The 26372-nt window shown below is 49.0% G+C and overlaps 1 protein-coding gene across 1 annotated transcript in view; it reads right to left on the bottom strand.

Moving 5' to 3' along the window:
- Positions 1-26372, bottom strand: part of Dscaml1 (DS cell adhesion molecule like 1) — a 323179-nt gene that overhangs the window by 288712 nt on the left and 8095 nt on the right. The window contains exons 2-3 of the mRNA XM_021171656.3: positions 16873-17190; positions 14239-14385 (exon numbers count right to left, since the gene is read on the bottom strand). Coding sequence (XP_021027315.1) covers positions 14239-14385; positions 16873-17190 — 465 coding nt within the window. The remainder of the gene's footprint in view (positions 1-14238; positions 14386-16872; positions 17191-26372) is intronic.

The following is a 26372-nucleotide window of genomic DNA, read 5'->3' as shown; positions in this document are numbered from 1 at the left end:
AGAAACACTATGGAGAACTGGCTAGCATGTTTTCCAACTTTATACAAATGGTGCCACACTGCTTCCCTGCTTCAGCAATTTGCTCTCCGCCCACCCCTCTCCCCGTTCGCCACTCCAGCCTAGTGTGCAAAGTTCGGGAGCCTTTGCCCCCCTGCCACATAGCATTCATTGTATAGACTGAGCAGACCGCATTTATCCATCCGCACTGGTTTCCCGTGTCTTTGCTATCATCGGCATGGCTGTGGCTACTACATCCATCCAGTCTCTTTGTGACCATTTTGTGAAGATTTCTTAGCACACACATTAGAGCATATCTCTTACTTTGTCGGTTTCCCTGCTGCAGGGCACCAACCTGCCCCCACGCTCCCAACACCCAGCATGACTCTGATGGAGTTTATTGAACTCCATGGAGCAGGAAGGGACAGAAGGGCTTCCCCTGAAAGTAGCATGCACAGTGCCATTGTTCAGAGAAGAAGTGGAAACCAGAACCTTCTGCACGCTTTCTGATGACTTAGAGGCCAATATACTTAGAGATAGCATGTGAAAGAAGAAATTATGCCCAGGAGTGGGGATAAGGACAAAGGATCTTGAGAGGTCACTTCGTCTCCAGTGTGAGCTCTTACGCTAGTCCCGGCCCTCACACTGCAGACCCCAAACCTGTGCATGCCCAGACTGAGGCCTGAGAGCTGGACCTCTACCCTGTAGACTGAAGCCCAATGGCAGCCTGGGGACTAGTGTCCAGATCTGAGGCCTACTGCCTGAAGTCTTCTCTTCACCCACTGAAGATGGTCCGTCCTGTGGAGGATCATGGAGCTGAGAACCAGGTGGGCCCCGTGGGATGCCTTGTGAGAGGAAATGCCTTCAGGAAATATGCCCCAGGAGGACAAAGTTGGTGTCTTAGGGTGTGCATTGGCCCCTCCCCTTCTTTAAAGATTCAAAATTCGTTTGCATAAAGCAGTTCTTACAAGGCCTGCCCCACGGAGAGTCTTGTGTACATTATGGTATCCTCAAATCTCATGACTCTGAAGTTCCTTGTCTCCCATCCTGTCATCCCAACAGGGGTCACCCTGTTGCTCCCAACATCAGGTAAAGTGTTTCCCGGAGCCTCAGTTACCCATCTAAAAGAAAAATGCCAAACGAGATCAAACAACCTGAAAGGGTCTTAAGGAGGTGAACTCAGTTAGTACAAAGGACTGCTTTCTTTAGCCAGTTGTGGTCTACAGGTTGGCCAAGCACATCCCCATTAGTAATGGGCTTCCACCATAAGGAAACAGATGAGAAGTCCTGGGAACCATGAGGTCATACCTAAGCCAAAACCTGTAGAGGGTCTCACTCCAGCACAGAAGCTGCCCCTGGAGAATGCCCCTTTCAGAGAGCTAGAGAGAAGTACAGGAGTCGCCAGGCCTTCAAGTGGTCATCTATCTGTAAATGAAGGGGAGTGACTTCTATGTTCCACAAACTCAATGGAAGAATCAAATTTAATGCATAGCAAAGTATGGCATAGACTGTAAGAGCACAATAAAATCTAGCTTATTACCAAAAAAGTTAAGTGTCTTGACACCAAATCTTTTGGATTGTGGACAATATACACATACATACACACACACACACACATATATATATATACATATATACGCAAATATATATATATTTATATATATATCTCCAGGATGAGACCCAAATCTAAATATTAAAATCACTTCCATTTCAAGCACATCTTGTGATCATAACCTGAAGGTAACCTCACACAGTATTTTTAGTGTGACTGTGTTTTGCTGAAATCAATAAAGAAGAGATCAGGTGTAGACTTTTCTATTTGTGAGATCAAGTTGGTAGTTGTTGAGCTATTTCCTCAGAACTGAACATTCCTTCCTTAGACTCGGGATACCAAGGGAAGCTCTGAAAACCTATGTTGTTCAGGGAGTTCAGAAAGCAAAAAGACTCATAGGCGATTACATAAGCAGTGAACGCTTCCTGTGGAGAGGAGACTTTTCAGTGGAGCTGCCTGCAAGTTGTGCCTGAAGCTCCGGGGATACAACCTTTTTTTGTTTTTGTTTTTGTTTTTTTGTTTTTTTCTGAGTCATCACCACTGCTGGGATAGCTTTTGGGTGATACAGCTTGGCTTTGAGTCACTCATCCTCCTGTAGGTAACCTCATAAACTCATTGGTTCTCCAGACTTGGGTGGGATCATCCCTTGGTCTGTCACTGGTCAAGTGAACAGACATTTGTTCATGTCTTCCCAGGAAAAATCACACAGCATTGCTGCTCAAGACTCGTCACATCTGGGATTATTTCAGAGGTCTACATTTTTTTTTGATTAGGAGTGCTATGGATTATGGGACCAAAAGGGGGCTGGAGCATGATGGGAATGAGCCCTGTAGAAGAAAGGCTAATGCTTGTCCTACCTCTCTAAGGATGCTTAGCAATAATCTCTGGGAAATTCAAAGGCAGACATGGACTCCAGGACCTGAGGCTGAGGACCATTTGCCTTTGTCTGGAAATGACACTGAACATCCCCACATAACTCATGATATTCAGTGGCTCCCATTGCTCTTTAATGATACATGACTCATGTGGCATTGATCACACTCACCTTTGATCTTTCCTGAGCTCCAATCAAGGCAAACTGTTCCCTAAGCATGAACCATGCTGTATAGCTCCCCAGGAGCTGACTCCTATGGTCTCCTTTACCTGGAACCCAACTGCCAGTGAGAACCACATAGGGCCTTTAACAAGCAGAGGCTCGCCCCAGTGATCATCAATTGAGAATGATGATGATGTCGTTGATGATGATGTAGTTGTTGTTGATGATGATGTTGTTGTTGATGATGTTGATGATGATGTATGTGTGTGCATACATGTGTGTGCATGTGTGTACATGTGTAGAAACTGATGTTCTTGAAAGCGCCCCAGGTGACTCTATATGTGACATCCAGCAGGTCTGCAACTCCCCCTCTGTAGGCGATCACCCTGCCCAGTGGATGTATTCTGTAGGATTCTTGGGAAAGGAGCTTTGTCTAAGCACTAGAGATGCCCCTAAGTCTGGACCAGTGGGGTCACCTACACCTTCATCACTCAGTCTTGGGTCAGGGACACCAGTGTCCTGAGCTTATCTTGTTTGTCAGACATTAAGGCCTTCAAAAACAAAATGAGTGCTCCCTACTGACCACCCCATTCCTGTCCATGCTTCCATGTCTAATGCACCCCATTAAACAAGGAGTCAAAGCTATCCATAAAATTCAGAACATTTAAAAATAAAGAGGGTGGGGTGGGAACTGCCCTTTTTGTTTGAGAGAAAAGACAAGGCCTAGCCTTCACAGTCACCAAACTCATGAGGTGCACCCTGTGAGGGTTGCTCCGAGATACCATGTGCCATGACGGGCCACCATGGTGTCTCCCTCAGGTCTCTGCTCTGGGAATTGCAAGAGCTCTAAGCAGGTAACAGAGTCTAAGGCTATGTATGTGTGAATGTTCACACATACATATTCAATATGTACAAATTATGTTGTGCATACTATTTATACATGTGCATACATATCTATTTTAAGTTGAGTTTCTTGGGTGTGTGGGAAGAGGAATTCCCCCACCCCTATCCCTTGGGGTCCTCAAGCAAAGACCCCTGGGATTCACTGTCTGCATAACACAGCATCTTGTACACAGGAAGTGCTCAAAAAAACCCATTTGCTAGCTTAAATAATGAACTAAAAATTCAGTCAGCTGGTAGCTTCTTAAGCCAACGCAGGGGAGGGAACTGACCCAACCTGGAGCACCGCACAGCTCTGGCCTGCTATGTCCAGCCACACACAACACCAGGGAGGCCTCCTCTTTAGATGACGCCTTGTACTGATACGCTCTGGGACACCTGGAGGCCAGCTCTTTCCTACACTGCAGCTCACTCAGGAAGATCTCAGGCATGTGCTCTCAGAAGGAAAACATTTGCTTCCAAGAGTCTCAGAGAGCCCACAGGACTGCCAGGCAAAGTCAACTCACTCTATACCTAGTTGGCACCAAAAAACCTGGGTAGTCACTGGACATACAGCCCCAGATTCACCCGTGCTCCCCTCCATCCTCATGGCTCCTCACTTGCCCCTGTTGCCTCCTCCTCTGTGGCCTTCTAGCTCACTGTGTGGTTCTGACAGATTCTCCATCCTAAAGGCATGGGTATGAGATGGGACTCTGCACCCAAGCCTCTGTGATTGAAGGGAAGGGGAAGGCCTCAGATGTGAGAGGGATATACGTCCAGCTTAGAGCCCTTGGCCCTGGCACTGTGCCCCTTCTCTTCTCCACTTCCTTACATTCCACCAAAAGGCCGGTTGGCATCAGGGTTTGAGTACAGGCGCCTGCCTGTGTTTGAACTCTTAGTCCCCAGCCAGCGGCGCTGTTGAGGAAGATTGTAGAGCCTAGGTAGAGCCTAGCAGGAAGATGGGGATCACCAGGTGGGTATGAGGCGGGGAATGGATAGGAGTTGGAATAAGGTCTTTACAGTTTATAGCCCTGTTCTTCCTGTCTTCTCTGTCCACTGCTCAGTGAAGATATGAGCACTCACTCAGCCTTAGGCTCCGGTTGCTACAACCCGGACCCACCCAGGATCTGCCAGCGTGCTTTCCCCTCTGCCACGTGCTCTACCTTCAGACTGAAAGCCAGCACAGATGCCTTCTCCCTTAAGTTGCCCTTTGCAGATTACAACAATGAGAAAAGTAACTGACGGGAAGGGGGTGTTGTAGACAAGGCCTGGTAGGTCTCAGGGCACAGTCAGATGTCAGGGGGCCCACCCAAACAGGAGCACATGTCAGCGTGCTTCCTGCCTCTGCCACATTGTCAGCGCATTCTGCCAGTCTTATGCTTACAACCCTAAAGGTCACATGAGTTCCTGCAAATAGGTTCTTGTCCACCTAGATGTTCACACCTCTATGGTCACATGTGAGTGCTCCATCTTCGTGATCTAACAGAGTTGCTGGACAGACAGAGAAATGAAGGCTTGGCATAGTGGAGGGATGCGGCTGAAAGGCCTGCCTAAGGGCGTGCTACCAGGAAGTGTCCCAGTGGACTCTGGTTTTGAGGCCTTCACCCCAGGAACTCTTGAGGCAGCACCTGAGCACTTGGACAAATTCCTTGGGACTCCAGCTGTGGCCCAAGTGCTTGGTGCACATGTCTGCCTAGCAGTCGGAGGTATCAATGTTCTACACAAGGAATGTCTATATGTAGAGGATGTATCTGCATGAAAAAATTATGGCATATATATGTAACATGGATTTTCCTGATACAGAAAAAAAATCTATGTAATTTCCCATCCTCAAAGCTGGAGAATGCAAAGCCCCACAAATCTAAAGGGCTAAAAGGCTTGCCCAGAACCTCATGGACAGTGAGGAGTAGAGTGAGATTTGAACCCTGGTCTCTGAACCCTGACTCCCACATTCTTTACACTACAGCTTCATCCCATCATAAAGAGACTCCAAGCGAGCCCTACTAGTTTTGGGGTACACAGGAACAGTGACTTCTTCATTCTAGCCACTGCAGGGCTAGGCAGCACAGCACACATTTCCCCTTTAAATCACCCCTTTTCCCACCAGACCAGAGGGCCAGCCACTGCCTTGGCTAAACCTCCTCTGATCATCAGACAACATTGGCTAAATGCCTACTGTGTGCTGATAAGCATGCAGCCTTACAGATGCTGATCCCCCCCATCCCCCACTCCAGACCTCTCACCCTCAGCACTCATGACCTGGATGCCATCTCCACAGGGCCATGGCCGTGGCTCTCCCTATGGCAGAGACGGCTTATGGATACACCACAGAGTTCAAAATCACAGGCTTGGCAGGAAGTGGCATCTATACATAGCTCCATTCTTGCAAGCGCTGTTGGCTCCTTCTGAATAAACGCTACCCTATATTAAATGCCAGGATTCGGCGAGCAAGGCTGCCTGTTTGCAATGCGATTGAGAACTGAAGGTAAGATTGATTCTGATGTGAGCACTGGCAAAGCAAATGGGTTTTTGAAAAACCCTATAATTTCCCTGCAACCCTTGACTTCACTAAACACACATTTTTAGACTGCAGCACAGTTAGGTAGGCATTAAACAAAAATGAGGTGGTCTAATGATGATTTATGTATAGGATAACCTTCTATAAAGAATTCTGCTCTGATTTCAGGGTAACTTACAGAGGTGCCAACTTAACCAAACAATGCCGCTTGTTCTGTGTCCACTGTCGCAGCGTGGGCCTGGGCCAAGGTGTTCGCCCGCAACGGCCTTAAATCTGCTGAAATTCACCCAGTGGGTGCCCTGGAAATGCAGCGCCTGCCATGAACTAAGTGGAAAAGCAAAACACGACACATGCACACACCGCCAGAGGCGCCTGTGAACACCGACGTTTCTGCTTGACTGGGGAGCGGAGCTGATGGCTCTGGAAAGAACCAACTGGCGAATGACTGCAGAGCAGGCTGCCTGCTGGGACATTGGAAGGAATCCTGGGGAGCCAAGCCCGACAGGCACTGAGCCTAGAGAACTCCTGGGATAAAAGCTTTGAAACCAGAGTCCAGTCATGGTCTTCATGGAGGTATGACTTCGGGAAGGCCTTACAGCCCCACCCCTCCCCACCCCACTGCTCTGTTCCCTTAAATCTCTGTTTCACACAGATGTGGCAGGACTCCATGGCAGGATAGCTATAACCTGGGTTGATTTCTGCACTGAGAGCACTGCAGGAAGGGCTGTGCCAAACACAGATGGTGAGGAAGCCCAAGAGGGAAGTCACACTGCACTGGGGCAGGTGTCTGACCTCCTGTGTCTCAGACCCTTGAGTATGATGTGGGCAGTGAGAATCTGCTAGACAGGATGCATGTGGCGATGGGATGGCCTGGCCCAGGTAAAGTTCATATTCCAGGACAGTGCCAAAGCTGGATACTGTCTATTTACTTCTTATCCATTGTTGTTACTGTGGTTTTCCTTCAGTGTGGGTCATGGGACTAGGGAAACTGTGCCTTTGTGGGGCCTGAGGGTTTCCTTTGAATCTCCAACTTACAAAGCGTTAGATTTAAGGGTTTTGTTATCCTTGTTTTTTTTTGAGATAGAGTCCCAAGCAGCCAAGGCTAGACTCCTGATCCTTCAGTTCTCAACTCTCAAATGCCATGGGATATGTCATCACACCTGGGTTTTGGCAAAATCCATTTAAAGACTTCATGAGACAGGACATCCTCTCTGTGCTTGAGGAAGGTTCCTATGACTACTTAAGCCCACTGTTCCCTTCTTCACCAACACAGAAACAGAAGGGTCAGCTGCCTTCTCCTCTCAGTAGATGCCTTCAGGAAGGAAACAATGAGTCCTGGAAGGCCCTGGACAACCCTAGAGTTGTTGTCACAGGGAAAGAGCCTGGACTTCAGGAACAAGGGTTTCAGGGTTGTCTGGTGGAAGCTGTGTGCTCTGCGGCAAAATGCCTGGTCTCCATCGTTGTTTTCTTTAAATCTGCAGATGCAGGTCCTTTCCTCACGAACTTACCAGGAGAACGAAGCAAGATATCATGCAAATAACATGCAAATAGCTGCCACCAGGCCTACAGATGTGTGGTTTGGTATGCCCTCATTCTCTTCCCGCCGCAAAAGTGGCTAACACCCCCCCCCCATGCAGAATGGCACAATGACAGTTATAGAGAAAACAGAAGAACCCCAGAGTGTGTCATAAACTGTTGTTCAGAAGGAATACTTATCCCTAAGCTAGACAGAGCACACAAAGCAGACAGGCCGGTGAAGGAGCTGATAGTCACTGTATTGCAGCACACCTCCATAGGTTGCAAGTGTGCATCAGGTGATGGCCAAGCACAGGCGAATCAGAGAAGCCTAACACCACATACCAGGCATTTGTTTTCTTTCCCCCCACAATGACCAGATATAATCAGAGAATATTTAAGTTATAAAAACAGGGTCTTGACCATCTGGGCGTGTCTTTGTAACTTTCTCAAGACTGACAGACTCTCCATGGTCCTGGCACATCCCACCAGCGCTATCCATTTGCTGTGCAAGCTTAGGCAGGCCTTTCAACTCCTGTGTCTGAGGAGCCACAGTAGGCACTTCGTCCTCATTGATGACCCTCTCAGCATCCTGACTAGAGGCCTGGGTAAAGACATGTCCTAGAGGGGGCCACATCCTATAGGATGGGGTGACACAGGTTCTAAATCATCATTAATGACCCAAGCCAAGAACTGATAAAGCTAGTAGAGGTTGTTCAAAAGGGTCCCTGGGAGGAGGCCAGCCTGGGGGAGGAGGCCAGCCTGGGTGGTGATTAAATTCAGTCTTAGCAGGAATCAGAAAAGAGTGGCATTTGAAAATATTTTGAAAGGTGGGTAGAGTTCAGACAAAGAAAGTGGGAAGCTTGCAGTAAATAGTAAATAAATAAAATCCCCCATGAGCGATCAAAACTGTGTGTCCTAAACACGTGCAGCCAAGAAACAGGTCTGAGAGTGTAGGTTTAGGTCTGAGACTCACACCAGTCACCAAGAAGGCTCAGCTCTGGGAGCCAGGAGCCTCTCCAACCCTGGTGCCCTATAACTCCAGGTGCTCCGTATAGCCTGCATGTGGTCGCTGAAAGGTTTCCTGAGGCCGCCATCTCTCCCGTGTCTATGCCCACCTCTACCAGCCTTCCAACTCAGGGTGAGACACATGGGGTTGAAGTAGCCTTAAAGTCAGCTTGAGTGAACTGTAACTCACAGAGCAAATCTGCATCCCAGAGCCAAAGCATGCATCTGTTTACCGCATTGGGTTCGTCCATCTCTAGGCAAAGGAGCTGAGGCAGGAGAGTCCAGGGCTCAGTTCCTAGAGCAGGGCTGTCTTTGTGTCCCCTACAGCCTTCATGTGAGAATGGTGACCCTCTTTACTGATCCCCAAGCTGGAAATCTGTTAGAAAGGCCAGAATTGGGTGGCCTGTAGCATGTCTCTGTCCCCAGGCAAGTGCAGGAGTCAGGGGCAGACCCTCCCTCCTAGGTTGAGGACCAAGGACAGAACAGATGATTTCTCCCAAGGAGCCTGCTCTAGAGAGGAAGTAAGAGGCAAGGTAAGTCAGAAGATAGTGTCGCTCTCTCTTTCCCCTCCCCCGCTCTGTCTCTCTGTCTCTACCTCTATCTCTGTGTCTCTATCTCTCTCTATCTCTGTCTCTCTCTGTCTCTCTGTCTCTGTCTCTGTCTGTCTCTGTCTGTCTCTGTCTGTCTGTCTGTCTGTCTGTCTGTCTGTCTCTCTCTCTCTCTCTCTCTCTGTCCCTCAGCCCGCAGCCCAATCAGCTGTGTGGGTCTGAGTAAGATGTTTAAGTTCCCTGGGCCTCAATATCTTCATTTATAAACCTGGGGTGGGGTGGGGGGATCATGATCTGTCTTAGAAGTGATTGTAAGGATTAGAGATAGAACACACGAGATGCCTAACCCAGAAAGGCATCTCCATGCATGATAGGCATCGCCTTAATCTCGTTATCTTTATCACTCTGTTGCAGTGCTATGCTGGTCCTGTGGATAAAATGCAGGGGGAAGAATGTCGGCCACCCTCCTGCGCAGACAGATAGAAATAACGGGAAGGCAGCCAAAGGAGCTGTAACATCTGCCACAGGCTTGTGGTACAGGCCCATGGAAGGGGACACATGGGCACCAAGTTCCAGGAGAAAGGAAAAGAATCTTCTTGATATGAAGAGGGGGTGACTAGAGCCCATTAGACCAGGTAAACAAGACACTGATGAGAATCCTTGAAGCAAGAGCTCCTTTTAGAAAGATCGTTCCCCCAATAGATTCCCTTTGCCCCTGCCTGCCCCCTCCCTCAAGATGAAAAGTCCCTGATATACCCAATGTTGGACCAAGGCCCAGTGACAGTCTAGCATCCAAGAGCCCTATCCACACTAACAAGGCAGCTCAGCCAGGCTCATCTTCCAGGGCAGCAGGGGATACATCTGGCTGGCATCTGAGCTGTGTCCAAAACTCCCCACTGGGGCTAAGAAAGCCAGTCAGGATGCTGGGGAAGAGCATGCTGGGAAACTCCCACAAGGAGCCTGCTTCGATATAATCAGGTCTGGTGGAAATTAAAAGCTATTAGGAACAGGGCCGGATTTATCTTTATATCCAATAACATGCATTGTAATGGTGATCATGCAGATGGGAAATTAAACCACATCTCGGCTTCACTGAAGGCCTTAATTCTGATCTGTGTTTGTACACAGTCCCTAGTCCTCTTATGCCCATTCTGTACACACACACATCACACACACACACACACCATACAATACATCATATACACACACCATACACATACACCACACACACAGAGACTCACACCACAGACACACATACCACACACACCACACACACATACACACACACACCACACCAACCACACACACACCACATAAACGCACACACCACATACACCACACACACACAGACACATACACATCACACCACACCACACCACACACACACATACACACACAGACACACAGATACTACACACACACACTACACCACATACACACCACACACACACACACACACACACACACACACACACACACACGGTAGGTACTCTACGAGGGACGTTGGGGTAAGAATCCAGCAGGCCAAGGATTTTACATATACTTTAAGAAGGCCAGATTCAAAGCCAACCCAAAGCTGGAGGCAGAAGAAGATGGGGAGGCAAGTGGAGACAGGAGCTGTCTCTCTCGCCTCTCCCAGCCCTGAGAAATCATAACGAAAAGCTGGAAAGAGCTTCGGGGTCCATTCCAAGACAGCGTAGCTAGCCAGGAAGGGCAGCTTGTGAGCAAATACTCAGGTCCCAGAGCTTGTTTAGCTACCAGGCTCCTTCAGAAAGAGGCTCGGGAGGCTTGGCTCCCAGTCTTCCTTCCCGGGCACATGCTTTCCCCAAGGAGGATGCTTTCTGAGACCTCAACTGGTCCACATCAGTCTGGCCTTCCTTTAGCTTTCCAGCACCTGTTCCTGCTGGTCCTGAAGCCTAGAACATTAGAGACTAGTCCCATGGATCTAGAGATTAAAGGTAATGTAGGTTCCTGCTCCAGATGCAGACGCTAATGCTTTCAGGCCAGATGATTGACACCTCAACAGTGGGATGCAGCACCTACTTACATACCTACATGTACAGTGTATGCACACTGGGTGTGTATGAACACGGGGGATAGAAAAGCCTTAAAAATTGTATACACTCTGCACTTGCCAAAATTAGAGCATGTACCTTGTGGCCACAATCTTGGTCCTCACCTACAGAGACCAAAAGCAGCTAAACCCCACTGTCTTTGGTTCCCCGGGGCTCCCCCAGGAACATATTAGAATCAATGCATTGGGAAGATACCTCCCTGGATATATATATATATATATATATATATATATATATATATATATATAATAGTTAGAGAAGGCGCTAGAATGATTATGGCTGGAACTGGAGGGCAAGGAAGGAGAGGAAAATTCTCCAAGACCAAAGGAAAGAAAGGCAGTCTCCCAAAGTTTAACACAGCCCTACAGATTAGCATCAAGGCCACTTCTCTGGTAATTATGCCCTTTGGGGCTACCAGCCTGGTCCTGACATCAAAGACAGCTCTGAAACACCAACTATAAGGGGTGCCTGGGGGAGCTTGCTGCTTCCAGCTCCTGGGCACATAAACTACTTAAACTTCACTCCCCACCTGCTCTAGTCTGGCTATCTGGTACCCACCAGCTTGTCTTCATGTCCCCATCCATCTGGGCTGTCTCCCCAAATCCCTCAGAATTACCAAGCAGACATTCCTTCCCCACTCAACACTGGGTAAGTATGGAGGGCAATGTGTTAGGAGCTGAGGAGGCGTGTAAAAAACAAACAAACAAAAAAAAACAAACAGCAACAAAATCCACTGATCTCATTCCTAGGAAACCCAGTGAGCTATCCAGGTCAGCTACACAGTAGAAATACACTCACCACAGCAGGAACCAATGGAAATAATGAAGGATGCTGTCTTCTACCTAAACAATGGCAGCTACAACCCAGCACATCCTTAGAAGAGCAGGCAACCTTCTGAACATTGCCTATTTGTATTTTCAATCCTATAGACCCATTCTACAATCATAGGAAGTGAGGCCCTACGAGTGTAGACGACTCACCCAACTAGTAAGCAGTGTAGTGAGCTTCCATCCCAGACAGTCTGATCCCTGTGTGTGTGTGTGTGTGTGTGTGTGTGTGTGTGTGTGTGTGTAGGGGAAGCGAGGGCTTGGGGAAAATCCTGCTTCGGTTTATGCCTTATCTGAGTAATAGGCACGTGATCTGGAGGAAGTTGGGTTCCTTCTTGGAGCCTCGGGTTTCTCTTCTGTAAAGTGGAAAGGGGAAAAATACACTTCTGGGCTTTTCTGAGGCTAAAATAAAATGATGTATGAAGGTGTCTTAGCCCAGTGCCAGGAAAGTAATAAGTACTCAAAAAGTTTGAATAACATAATTATTATTTTAATGGACATAATGATTCATCCATAAACCCACATTTTCTTATGGTCTTTAAATGCCTTAAACCTTAAGCCTGCTGGAAATAGAGGAATCTCAGTGTCCATCACTTCTAAGGCTTCCCCAGAGATGTGCCAGCACATCTCAACCTGTGCTCCCAACTTCAGTTACCCATTTGGATCTTCGGATGTATATGCCATGTCTCATTTCCAACCTCCTTCCCAGCCTTGTGGGGTTGCTACAGAGGCTCGCATAAGGCCCAAGGACTATGAGTGCCCACAGATCCATTTCCAAACCTGGATTCCTTCCTCTAGGAGACTCTCCTTCCAGACAGCTCCTATTAACTATTAAGAGTAGAAGGCATCTTTAAATAGCTTTGAGTCTGCCTTGCTACAACCATGCTGTTAACCTATCAGATAACAGGACATCTTTTGGCCTGGCCATCTGCTTGGAATGGAAAGAAGGAAAGTAGTAAGAAAAGGCACACATTTTTGTCTTTTTACAAAGCCCCTGCCTTGCTAGCTACAAACACACGTAAGCGTAGGTCCCATCCCATTGTCCCTATGTCCCTGTAACCATCTGAAGCTCTCTGGTCAGTGCTGAGACCCAGGCCTGCTCCCGAGAGATTTGGATTGTGATGTTTCAAAGTATTCAAATCCTATGGACACTGCTATTTCAAAGGTTTTGCTCACATCCCAGGGTGGAGGTTGTTCAGAAAGATGAAGAATCCAATTCAATAACACATTCCTATAGAGCAGTGGCTCTCAGCCTTCCTAATGCGGCAACCCTTTAACACAGGTCCTCATGTTGTGGTGACCCTCCAACCATAAAGTTATTCTCATTGCTACTTCCTAACTATAATTTCTCTACTGTTATGAATGGTACTGTAAATATCTGTGGTTTCTGATGGCCTTAGGTGACCCCTTTGAAAGAGTCATTCAACCCCCAAAGAGGCCAAAACCCACAAGCTGAGAACCACTCCCAAAGAGGCTTGTTATCTCCAACTGACTCTGAAAACCATAGAGCATTTCAGACAACTGGCCGGGGACCTTGGTGCCAATGGGCCACTTGAAGAACATTGGTCAGGGTGCTCCATTTTACCAAAGTTCTTCCTGTAAAGAACCTTCAATGAGGAAGGAAGATGATGGAGCCCCTGTGGTGTGGGGAAGGGGAAAGGCTGAGTATTGGAACTTCAAGGTTGAATAAGGACTTAAGAGATTCTTTTGTGAGGCTCTAAGACCTGTTTTCTGTTGGAAGGACAATCATTCCTAGGTGAGGCTGAACCAGTGACAGGTTTCCAAGCCGCAACACAGGACGAACCCCTTTCCAACATCAGTCACTGAAGAGTCTTAGGGCATTTCTTCCAATCCATGTCGAAGTAAAACTGTTGTATGCACACTTCCTTAGGCCTGGTTCCCCAAACCTCCAGTCTCATTACCCTAGTCACGCACAGAGCACAAATGTACCCTGCCTTTCCTGAGCACACTTCAAAGGTGAGCGTGCCAAAGGCTCTCATAAAGCAGGGCAAGTTCAAAAGGAGCCCCAGGAATCAATGGCAGCCCCACCCTGTGTCTGTGGGAACTTCATAGCTAACACAGGCCTCAGCACATGAACTGCACCATCCCACACAGAGAAGATAGGATGGGTGGCCAAAGGTGCCCATTTGCCAAGACTTTACGGAGCAGCAGCATATCAGTCCCTAAAGCCATTGCCATCACCATCTTGTTCAGATCATAGACCAATCCAGGCACCATTCACCACCGGGGAGGCTCTGTCAGCCACCACCCACGATTCCTTACCTGGAGTGATGGAGACCGTGTCTTTCTCCCAAGACACGACGCTAACGTATTCCTGCACTGAAGAGGGGATGAGGCACTTAAAGACAGCCACGTTGCCACGCATTGACCTTTGATCCTCCACCCGGACGGTGTAGGGTTCCCTGAAAACTGTGAGAAATTGAAAGAAGAGTGTCACACAGCTATGGTTGTGGGGACAGCAAGGAGGTTGGGCACAGTGATCATTGCTCGACAAAATAAAACCCAGATTATACGAACTAACAACAGTGTGGGTCTATTCTAATGCATCCTGGGAAATGTAGTTTAGATAATGAGCTCTCTTCATGGGATTGGTGGTACCCAGTGGGCCACAGAAGAGAATAATTCAGACGAGGGTTGTTGGAGACACAGATACAGTCCCTGTACCCCTACTACCTTTCTGTCCCTTTTATTCTACCAGTCTTGGTCCTGATGTTAGGACCATCTAGAGTCTTTTTCTGCCTGCTCCCAGCCCTGTGTTCATGTCTCATAGTGTCACCTGCAGCCACTTGTGTGTCATATCCTGCATGTAAACTGATCCTACGTTAAGAGTGGGATGAAAGACCTCTGTCTACCCCCATCTTCCTCAGCTTGGCCTCTGCCAGGGGCTCACTCCTTCCTTCCACCCCCTTCTCTGTCAAGCAGAGCTGGAACATCTAGATCCCCCAGTGCCTACAGACCTTGTGCCCAGCAGACACCTGGGCATCATGCCCTTCTCCTTGCCATGGTTGCCAGGGAGACACCTAGGGCCCTGGCATCCTCTCCATAAGCAGTGCACCTGCAGCCTCTCTGGCATCATCAAGAGCCTCTTTAATTGCTTGTTTCCACTGGACCTGGCTCTCCCTAGGCCTTCATCCTTTCTCTTCTCCAGGCAAGAGGAAAGGAGGGGAGGGAAGAAAAGGGACAGGGGAGAGAAAGGCCATCAGGCTCCAGTCCAGTCCTCCCAGGGTCTAGCAGCCTCCACACAATCTCACAAAGGAGCTTGAGGGAGCTGACCCCCAAGGATACTGGAGGCCAAGGGTGAATTGTGTTAGGTTCTGGGAGGGAGGCAGCCAAGGAGGACATAAGAATACCAGTCAAGTAGGTCCTGATCCGCTCTGCGCTGCATGGCAGTGCTGGGTGCAGGTAAGTTGACCTTTGAACCTCAATTTCCCTATCTGTTGAACCCAATGCAAAAAAGCCAGTCATGTAAAAAAAACTATTTTGACTTAGCCTCGTCATCAGTAAGAAACCTTTGTAGACTTACAGAGAAGGCTGATTCTAACTCATGGAGAGGCATGTAGCTGGAGATACAGTGGCCTTACCCCTGGCCCAGGGCTCCTGGTTATGGAGACTAGAACAGGACTTAAATCCAGGCTTCAAGCTCCATACTTGGGGTTATACTTAGGGCCAAGCAATGTAGAGGACCTGCTGCCAAGAAGACACCCGCAGGAGCATGGGAGAGAAGGCCCCTGCCTCAGCATCTATGCCAACCCTTGACCCCCAGGGCACAGGCATGGCTTAACCCTCACCCTTCCACAGCTCTGGGCCTAGATACTTGCAGTCTTGTTCCTGTGAAAGGTCTGTGGTGGGAGATCAGAGTCCAGAGCTCTAAAGGGTCTGTCACTAGGCCTGCTGGCCTTCCCAGAAACTGCCCACCTGAGCCTGTCCAACACAGCTGCAGGACAGATGGCACACTGAAGCTGTGTGGTAGGCTGGTCTCTTCCATCCGGGTGCCCTTGTAAGAAAGCCACCAGCCACACCTCTATTTGAGGCACTTCCTGTCTCTATCAGAAGTATAGTGTGTTGTGATGTCCTAGTTATAAAGAGTCGAGCCAAGCCTGTCAGTTACTTCCAGACCTGACCGACAGAGCTCAGCCTTTTCCTTTTCTCCCCTGCTCCCCTCCCCTTAAAGACTCTCGCTGCTATGGTTCTCCATCATGAAATACACTGAAATAGCAGTTCTCTGAGCTGTGCAGTGCTCCAAAGTTCAATAGCACGTGGCCTCGTTATGTGGTGAAATACTATATATCGGTGATAATGTGCGCCCTTCCACCACACAGGGCAGTGAGAACAAATCCCATGATGAGAATGGTGAGCTGAAGATCCCCGAAAGGGCCGAACACAGGCCGCCATCTCCTATAAAGCATGGACAAGGCAAAACATCCACATTACCCAAGCCAGAACATGGCTATCCTGAGAACAGAGACCACAGAAAGCAGAAGGGAGACTTCTGGGATGCTGTGAGTGTATCTCTGTGCTGGGTATTAATTGAACCATATGGGAATTGCTTCGGTTACATGTAATAATGTGCACTTTTCTTGACATGGTTCAGGAAAAGGGGGGGGGCTTTAGTAAATGAAGCTCAAGCAACATTTTCCTCTTTCAATGGTGAGCTCTGTCTCACTCAACCTACATGCATTGCTGTAAGGAAGATCCTCACTTTAAGAATGCGCACATGCTGTGCCCGCTCTGTCCAAGCACACACAGTAGGTGGCCAAGCTGTTCCCAAGTATATGTTTCCTTCAAGCTCTCGTGCACACACCACATGCATGCCCTCGCAGGGCCAACCTGTCTACCCCATTCTGTGTTTGCACCTCACAGGGAGCCCTGTCAGGGTGCAGGTGTCTGGCCCCTCACCTGCTTTGATGCGAATGTTAGGGCTCCGGATCTTGCCGGCTGCGTTCTCTGCGGTGCAGAAATAGTCATTGTCGTGGATAAAGCTATTGAAGGCGGAGGGGGAGAAAGGGTAGAGCTGCAGAGTCCCATTGGCATGCACGTGCCGGATGTGCGGCACATCGTAGATGTCGTCCCCCGTGGCCAGGTACCATCGGAGAGCCGCACTGGGGGATCCAGCTGCCGGGCAGGGCACCACCACACCCACAGAGCTGGAGAAGGTCACGTGCTGCAGGGAGTCATTTACAAAGTAGAGGCTGGTGCCGACATCCTCGGGGCGGGCTGCAGGGGAGTCAGAGAGACTTGGTTAGTGTCTGCAGGAGAAGCATCCAGGGAAGCCTCGCTGGCTGACACTGGATTCATAAGGCCTTCGTGTGTCACCCAGTCAATATGCACTTAGTGAGCACCATTTTATTTGCCAGGCAGAGAAGAGAGGGTACACTTCCTAGCCTATAGGCCTTTCTAGGTTTGTTGGTACAGGAATGGCAGAAGTCAAAAGTCTCATTTACTGTGTGAAACCAAGTCCAGGCAGAAAGGCTGCTGCAGTCCCTGTTGCATGAAGGGTCCCAAGTCATCATCTACTGTGGTGATTCTCATATCAGAAGAGACATAGGTACCTAGAGCTGAGCTCAGCACCCACTCTTTTCAGCCTGACTCCCAACTCTCCCTTTAACTCATAGCCCCAAGAGGCAGGCTCTCTCTCTCTCTCTCTCTCTCTCTCTCTCCTTCCCCCTCCTCCCTCTCCTCCCTTCCTCCTCTATCTCTGTGTGTATTTTAAAAGTATTTATTTTATTTTATATACACAACTGTTTTGCCTATGAGTATATATGTATATCACATGCCCGTGTAGCGCTCACAGAGGCCAGAGAGGCATCAGATCTCCCGGTAACTAGAGTTACAGATGGTTGTGAGTCACCGTGTGGATTCCAGTTTCCCTGGACCCTCAGAAAAAACAAGTGCTTTTAACTAGTGAGCCACTTCTCCAGTTCAGCAACTCTCTTTTTATCACCTATATTAATGCAAGCTTCCATGGCTTTGATAAAAAAACATGCAACCAAAAGTAGCTTGAGAAAAGCTCAGTTTGCCTTACGGGTTACATACAGTCTATCATGAGGGGAAGCCAAGGCAGGAATCTAGAGGCAGAAACTGAAGCAGAGGCCATGGAAGAATGCTGCTTACTGGCTTACTCCCCATGGGTTGCTCAGCCTATAAGGAGTAGAACCACCTACAGAGAACTGGGCCCTCCCCCACATCAATAGTTAAGAAAATTCCCTGCAGGTTTACCCACGGGCCAATCTAGTGGGTCATCTTGTCAATGGAGGTTCACTCTCCCTAAATGACTATAACTTGTGTCAAGTTGCTGTAACAAAATGACACCCAGGAGATCCCCTTTTGGGACTTAGGAGAATGCCCAAGAGCACAGGGTGGCTGTTGATCTTAAGTTTAGAGACCTTGCTAGGTCTTGTTCCAGTGTTCTTCCCTGCCTACCGCAGATGACAGAGAAAGGGTCTCACAATCACAGACCAAGAAGAATGGGTGGAGAAAGTAGGGGGCTAGCCCAGAAGATGGAAGGCTGTCTTAGATCCCTAAAGTTCATCTGGAGCCCATTCAGTGCATTTTCCAGATGACCTATGGGGATCTGGAGCAAGAAAGCCATCCAGCCTTGGTCTTGACTGCCTACATAATTCCCTTCTCTTTCATCACAGGTGCCGACCCTTCTCAACTGACAGTAAACAGAGTAGAAAGATGGGGAAACCCCTCTCATCCCTGATGTATCACTGTCTCAAAGCTCAGTCCCACAAAGAAACATCCTCAGGCGACCTGGCAGGAAGGGCAATGTCTGCTCAACCTATTCCAACTCCAAGCCTTGGGAACTATTGTTCCTGATCTGTTGTGGGAATCGGAAGGGGGGCTCTCTCCCTACTTAGGGGCCTGCCCCTTTAAGAAGGCCAACCCAGAGGAAGAAAGAACCCGACCCTCTAGTCTCTTGCTAGAAGCCAGTCCCTCTCCACCAGGAAGATGAAGGAGCAAGCAACCGCTGCTGCTTGTTTAAAGAACAGTTGCGGGGGACCCAACTTGACCTCAATTTCCACAACTTTATGGGGAGGGAGAGAGCCCACATCCGGACTGTATTAATATTCTTGCCTTAACTCGGAGCAGAGCCTCTAGGGAGAATATACCAGGCAGGTCGTTGAGGAAGGCCATTAAGCCTCATTGGCCAGAGCAATTCACATCATCTCATAAAAAGCCGTGATGAAGCCATTAGCAGCTGTGCTGGAAAAAAAACATCGTGGGTTTCTGGCTGCAGTGTCAGGGGCATCCTCTTAGCAGCAAATGCATTTGCTGTCCCCACCAGGCCCTGCACCCTCAACGGCTGAAAGTCTCGAGGAGGTGGGGGGGGGGCAGCATCACTTGGCATTCTTCTCACACCATCTCCCCGGAATAGTCTATGGTTGAGGGTGTCTGCTCAGGGAGACCGCAGAAGCTGTGTAGCTGGCCTGTCCTAGCTAGGGTATTCCTCATGGTTACAAAATCTGGCCATTTTACAAGTTAAGACTTCTCATGTGTGGGGCCCCATTTTCACCTTCTGAGAGGCCCCACCCTGACCAAGATGTATTCAACAAGTTCTTGCTGAGGATCTCCCATGAACCAGGTTGCTTCTATGGCCTCATGGCCTCTTCCCAGCAGCTCAGTACTGAGTGGCCATTATCACCCCAGTCTACAAAGGAGGAAATGGAGGCACTTCCAGAAGGAAATGACTTCCTCAAGACTCACACAATCAGTAACTGAGACCTCAGGCTCACCCAGGCAGTTGCTTTCTTAACAGGCAAGGTGTGGCTGTAATACGATCAATGCAATACAGAAGAGCCTTCCCCTTCCTCAAACACAACCAGGCCACCAACTTCCATTTTCAGCTGCCCAGGAAGGACCTCTCCTCTCCTCTCCTCTCCTCTCCTCTCCTCTCCTCTCCTCTCCTCTCCTCTCCTCTCCTCTCCTCTCCTCTCCTCTCCTCTCCTCTCCTCTCCCCTCCCCTCCCCTCCCCTCCCCTCCCCTCCCCTCCCCTCCCCTCCCCTCCCCTCCCTTTCCCTCCCTTCATCTCCTCTCTCTCCTGGAAGTGGCCCCTAGTTAACTCTGGCCATCCCAGCAGTTCTTAGCTTTAGGGAGCGAGCAGGGACATCCCTCTGGGTTTCTGGGTGCTTCCTGAATTGACCTAATTACTCAGCCACTCCCACCATGTCAGATTCATGGATCTGGGGAGCCAAAGTCCATCAAGGTATGGAATGACTTTCCATTGTGCCTGACAAACAGACCTAGGAAAACCAAGGAAGTTCTCAGACACAAAAGAATCCAGAAAGTGTCCAATTTATGGGTGAAGGTTTTCAAGGACTTATGTAAAGGTCTGAGGAGGTGATTTAAGTTGGGAAGAACCCTTGGTGACAATATTTACACAATAGTAACACTGTCAGCTGTGAGCCACACTAGGGTCAGGTCTACTGAGATCAATATATATATATATATATATATATATATATATATATATATCAGTAGTAGCTATTGTCCTTCATCTTAACTCCATAAACAAATTTATTATTAGAGTTAGTGTTATTACTATGATTATTATTATTTTCATCTTAAAGATAAACTACGACTGAGGAGATACCTGGCTTATCTAAATCTACATAACATGACTGAAGAACAAGAGCTCAACTTTGTCACATCAGAAGCAGAACTTAGACCTGTTTGCTCTACTGAATAATCAAGCCAGAGTTGAGTCAAACCACAAAAAAACCTGGGTTTCCTGACTTCGAAACCCTGCCTACCCTCTCCCCTATCCCGGTCACACCAAAGTGCACACTCCTGTCTCCTCCTCTAGCTGCTATCCCTCCCCCTCCCCTTGCCTCTAAGGATTGCCCTTCCCCAGGCCCTTTCTGTTCCCACCAGGAGCATCAACCACAAGGACAGCAGCCTTCCTGTGCTCGGAGGCCTTGGCTCTTCCCAGAGCCAAGGACACAAGGTTCCCAGCAACTACAAATGGGTAGATTTAATTGATGAATTGACTGGGATTGTCCAGCCACCTGTCAGGGCTGATGAAACAGCAGATTTATAGCAAAAGGCAAGTAGCCTCATATTTCTCCCACTCCAGGGTGCGAGCGGCTGTCTTCTGAGCGTGGGGGAGCTGGGGAGGATTAGACACACCATTCATTTCTGCTTACGGTCCTGACAGTGCATTGCCATCATGAAACATCACCCTCGGGTGTAAAACAATAGCATTTTGCACTTAGGTTGGGTTCATATTTTACCATCACAAGGCACCTGTCACCTCAAAATGCAGAAGCCCTTAAATAAACATTAATTTAGCCTCACCCTATCTGCCGAGAGAAGGGACTGAACAGATGCTTGGGGGGAAACTGAGGCCCTGGACATCGGGTATCTGGATTCCCTGCCATTTGCTGAGAGGAAATCTGGGCACAGGGACAGCTGGTGAATAGGTGTGGAAGCAGCAGGGGCCCAGGGTTGTCGTCCCCCATCCCATCCCGGCCCCAGGGAGTCTAGTGTGGCCTCTAGGGAACTTCATCTCCTGCTCCAGCTCCTGTTGAGATCTACAGAGCAGTGATGTTGCAGTGGAGGATGGAGATGGGGCACCACAGAGCCTTGAATGCAGTCTGACAGGACTGCAGGTCTTCAGGAGGCTCACATCACCTGCTGCGTGCGTAACGTTGGGTAAGTGACTTCGTCTTTCTGGGCCTCACTGTGCTTGACTCCAAAAGAAGTAGGGTGAGATGGATCAGGTGACACTGTGTGTCTTCCCTGACTGAGCAGGGGATATGGAGAGTAAAGGCCTCAACTCCTCTCACAATGGTGGATGGGTCCAGACTCTCCTGGAGGCTCTCCAGGTGCCCCACCCCCACCCCCATTTCCTCTCAGCTGACTCCTTACCTACCCTGCCCTTCCCAGGTCCCTCTTTGACTCAGGTCTCTCATCACTCCAGGAAAGATACACAAAATACCAGCTGAGTGTCCCAGATTATTCCAGGGAAAGTGGAAGGGTCAGAGGGCAAAGAACACTGCCTCTAAGATGCTAAATGGAGAACTGGAGAGGAGGTAAGCCTTGACACAGAGCTGAGTTTGGGAAGGAGCTAAGGTAAGCACAGTTTTCAGACACGAGTCAGGATGGGCAGACCCCTTTCCTCTACAGGTGGGCTTTCACAGAGCTGGAAGGCAGTGGTGGTGGGGAGTGCGGGGGATAGGAGGCTGGCCTGGAGGCAGTCCCGAGAAACAGCCTTGAAGATTGTCAGTGAGTTGGGTGTGTTTGGGGGAACTCAAGCCTGGAGGATGGATGACCTGGTGCAATGGCCTGCAACCTTCAGGAACAGGAGGTGTAGATGCAGGTGGTATCTACAAACTGGAAAGGGCACCAGGAGAGATGTCCACATAACTTCGGACAACGGTGGTTGCTCTTATTCAAGTAGATACTAGACAGCCTTTAGGGCTGGACAGCTCTCTGGAGACCCACTGGCATGGAACAGGGTCCCAGAAAGGACTTCCTGATTTCCTGAGTGGAGGCCGGACTGGACACCGTTGCTTCTGTGGCCTTCTTATTTAATATGCACAGAGACATGGAAAGTGAGGGTCCTTATGGTGAAAAAGAGGAGGTTTAGGGGAGTCAGTAACTATTGCAACATTATACAGGTAGGAAAAGAAGGCAGCCATAAGCCACAGTGATGTGCACGGGATTTACAACTTCACAGGAGGCTGAGGTGGGAGGGTGAATGGCCTGAGCCAGAATCAGGCTGGACAACAAGAGTGGGTGTCTTAGCGAAGAAGGGGAGATAGGGGTATGTGGTGGGTAGGAAGGAAGGAAGGAAGGAAGGAAGGAAGGAAGGAAGGAAGGAAGGTAGGTAAGTCGGGAATAAGGAAGGCAAGGGAAGGGAGAAAGGCAGAAGGAAGGAATGGGGAGAGAAAAGAAGGAAGGAAGAGAGGAAGAAATGGAGGGAGGAGGGAAGGAAAGGAAGAAGGAAGGGAGGGAAGAAGGGAGGGAGGAAGGGAGGGAGGATGGGAGGAAAGGGAGAGAAGAAGGGAAGGAGGGAAGGGGGAAGGGAGAGAAGAAAGAAGGGAGGGAGAGAGGGAAATTAAAAAGAGAAAAAGAAGAGAGGAAGGGAGAAAAGGGGGAAGGAGGGAGCCCAGCTGCAGGGAGGGGGCTGCCCGCTGAGCTTTCCCACCACTGTACTGAGTCCCTAGTCTGGGACCTTATGTCCTTTCTCCTTCACCCTCTCCCCAAACGAACCCCAGTTGGGAAGAAGATCCCATGTCAGCAGACCACAGCTTTCCCCTTAAATCTCTGTCATTCCCTCCAGCTCTTTCTTACCTCTACAGACAGAACCAAGCAAATTTACAGAGAGCAAGGGAAGGCAGGGGGTGGGGGGCCAGGCCGGGCGGACAAGGGGGGGGGGGCGGGCAGGTGGGCAGGGGGAGAATCCTTCATAAATAAAGAGAGAGACATTCAGATCAACAGCAAAGCTGCTTCTGGTCAAAGGGGGAAATAGATTTTTAATAGAAAATGGAAGTTATGAGCCCGGCTGTCATGTGACAGACGTCCAGACTTAAGCCCATTTAATCTCCTCTACCCATGTAACGTTGAGCACCACCCTGACGCTGTGTTTCATAAAAACAGGCTCCAAATCGCTAGGAGATTAGAAGGGTAGAAATAGCATGGCAATATTTTTAAACCAGAAATCGCCCCCCGGGCATCTGGCTGCCCCCTGGGTCGAAGCTAGAATCTGTGGATCTGTCCTGTCTACCAACTAGCTCACCCGTGGCTCGTCTGGGCATCACATGGGGGATTACTTTGACAAAGGAAACCTGACACTGGTGTCGCTACAGGCGACACCCGTGGTCTCCCATCCACCTGCCTGGAATGGGGTGGGGAAATGTCTGGTTGCCATCTAAGGCACACCCGGAATCTTTCTGGGGTGCACAGTGAATTACCCCATGTCACCATCCTCAATCATCAGAAGTGACAACTAGAGGGGACTGAAATATCAACACCTCGCTGCCTCCACGGGGACAGTGAGTCATTTAGTGCTCCTCCTTTCATGTTTACTCCTTTCATTGACTAGACTCTGCGAGGAGGCACTCCTCGATGCCAGCCCTGGGCACCTGAAACACCCACTCAGAGTTCTAAAGAGTACGTGCCCAGGCCCAGTATGCGTGGGTAGAGAAGGTGGCAGGTCTTCAGGGGTAAAGAACCAGACGAGGACCCTTTTACTGCACAGTGCTGCGAATTCCTGAAGACAGCGATCATCCCAATGATCCACTCCGTCCCCTGGGCACAGGAGCAGGTGCTTACACCGTGGGTCAGAGCCACACTCCCTGGGTTTGAATCCCTCCTTTATCAGTTACAAGCAAGCCGTTCAACCCTGGGCAAGACAACCTCGCCTCTCTGTGCCTTGTTTCTATAAAACGGAGGTGACCGTCTCTACCTCAAGGACAGTTACTGGAGACAGTCAGTGAGTGTCCGGCACCACTCAAGTATTTGGGGCCGTGGTTATGAGTATTTTGTCATAGGAAAGAAACAGGAAGTACTTGTGAGATAAACGACTCCTTACGCAATAAATATTTACTGAGCACCTAGGATGATGACGGTGATAAAGAATAACTTAAAACAGCGGTGTGCAAGCATGAATATGTATAAGAGTCACCTGGGAGCTTGTTAAAGATGCAGAGCCTCAGACAACAGGCACCCCTGTGCCTGTCATAAGGCCGGAAATGCTATTTTAGAAGCTAGCGTCTTCCGTTCGCACTCAAGAGTAGTAATTGGTGGGGAAAGTAGACATACCATACTGGAGTTGGTGTTCCCCATACCAGGAATGTAGTTCTGGTGGGCTTGCTGACAAGCCTTCCCACTGTGTGTATTAACTGAATCTGACAATGGAGTTAATAAAAGAAGTGTAGCGTGATCAGTGAACAATCATTGCCATGGCAGCCCCACGGCTGTCTACTCCCCCTGGCCCTCCCACCCCCAACCGCCTCCCATGGAGCCCCCCGCCCCCAGGCAGGAGGGCTGGAGAGGTCTTACAGACTCTTTTGCAAGGTTGATTACAACTATGCATTTGCACACAAAGGTTTACAGGTGAGACAGACAGATTATGTAGCATCAGGCTGATTGTTCTCAAGCCCCAGCTGAGCAAACTGGGCCCAGAAGGGGAGCAATCACAGGGTCTCCCTGTTCTGCTACCAGTACATGCCAAACCCCAGAGGATGAGCTAGACACCAGAACACCCTTTTGTGGTTCATTTCCACTGTGGAGACAGTGTAAGGCTAGGCTCTGGGGAGGAGCGGGAGAGTCCCCCAGACGGCACTGGAGTGCTTCCCAGGTAACCGGGAAGGTGACTTTGTGTTGTCATTGGGTAAGATGAAGCCACAGGGACCAAGTCTCCTGCCTCCACTTCTTGGTTTTCCTCATATCTGGGCACACCTGGTGTCTATTCTGCTTTCTGTTGCAGAGACACTAGGGTGAAAGCAACTCGGGGAGGAGAGGGTTTTCTTGGTTTACAAATCCATCACTGAGGGACGTCAGGGCAGGGCTTTAAGATACGAACCTGGGGATGGGAACAGAAGCAGAGAGCACAGAGAAGCAGAGAATGCCAGTCGCTGGCTAGCTTCCCTTGGCTTGCTCAACTTAGTTTTCTATCCAACCTAGTATGTCCTGCCCAGGATGGCACTGCTCACCTGGGCCTTCCCCCATCAATCATTAATTTAAAAAAATACCCCACATGCCAGTCTGATGGAGACATTTTCTCAATTGAGGTTCCTTCTTCCCAAATAACTCTAACTTATATTGACCAAAATAAAACAACAAACAAACAAACTAGCCAAGATACCTGGGTTACCACACTATTGTGACCATTGATGGTTCTTTGTTTCTTTGTTTGTTTGTTTGTTTGTTTGGAGGGGGGTTGTTTGATTGATTTTGGTTTTTGTTTTTTGTGATTTTTTAGCATCTTTTTAGTGCCAGGCAACCACCTTTTCTTTTTCTTACAACATTACTCATCTCATTCTTATGCCAAGCCTTGAATCCAGCCATTGCTCAAAATTCCATTTTGTAGAATACCCCATTTTATGGATAAGGAGATTGGTTCTTTCCTGACTGCACACTTTCTGGTGCATAGCCACGTTTCAAACCCGATGCCCACATTCACATCTCACAGCCGTACTACAGACTACACTCAGACTGCCTCCAAGGGCATGCACATTGCAGAGGAGAGTCTGATGCTGTAGAGTGATGTGGAATAGGGAAGTTCTGCATTACCTGGGGCCATCGAAGGTCCTGGATGTTTTATTTCCCTCTTACCCCAATGCCAGCAACTCCCTACTCTAGTCATTCAGGCTGGGGTCAACTCCAGTCATTCAAATGACCACCCTTTCAAAGCTCATTGAGAATGGCTGTTCAGGCTGTCCCTCATT

The sequence above is a fragment of the Mus caroli genome, unplaced genomic scaffold (assembly GCF_978045245.1).
Source record: "Mus caroli unplaced genomic scaffold, Mus_caroli_1 scaffold_11, whole genome shotgun sequence".
Taxonomy (NCBI): Eukaryota; Metazoa; Chordata; class Mammalia; order Rodentia; family Muridae; genus Mus; species Mus caroli.
Note: the sequence above shows the minus strand (reverse complement) of the source record. Positions and strands in the feature narration are given on the sequence as shown.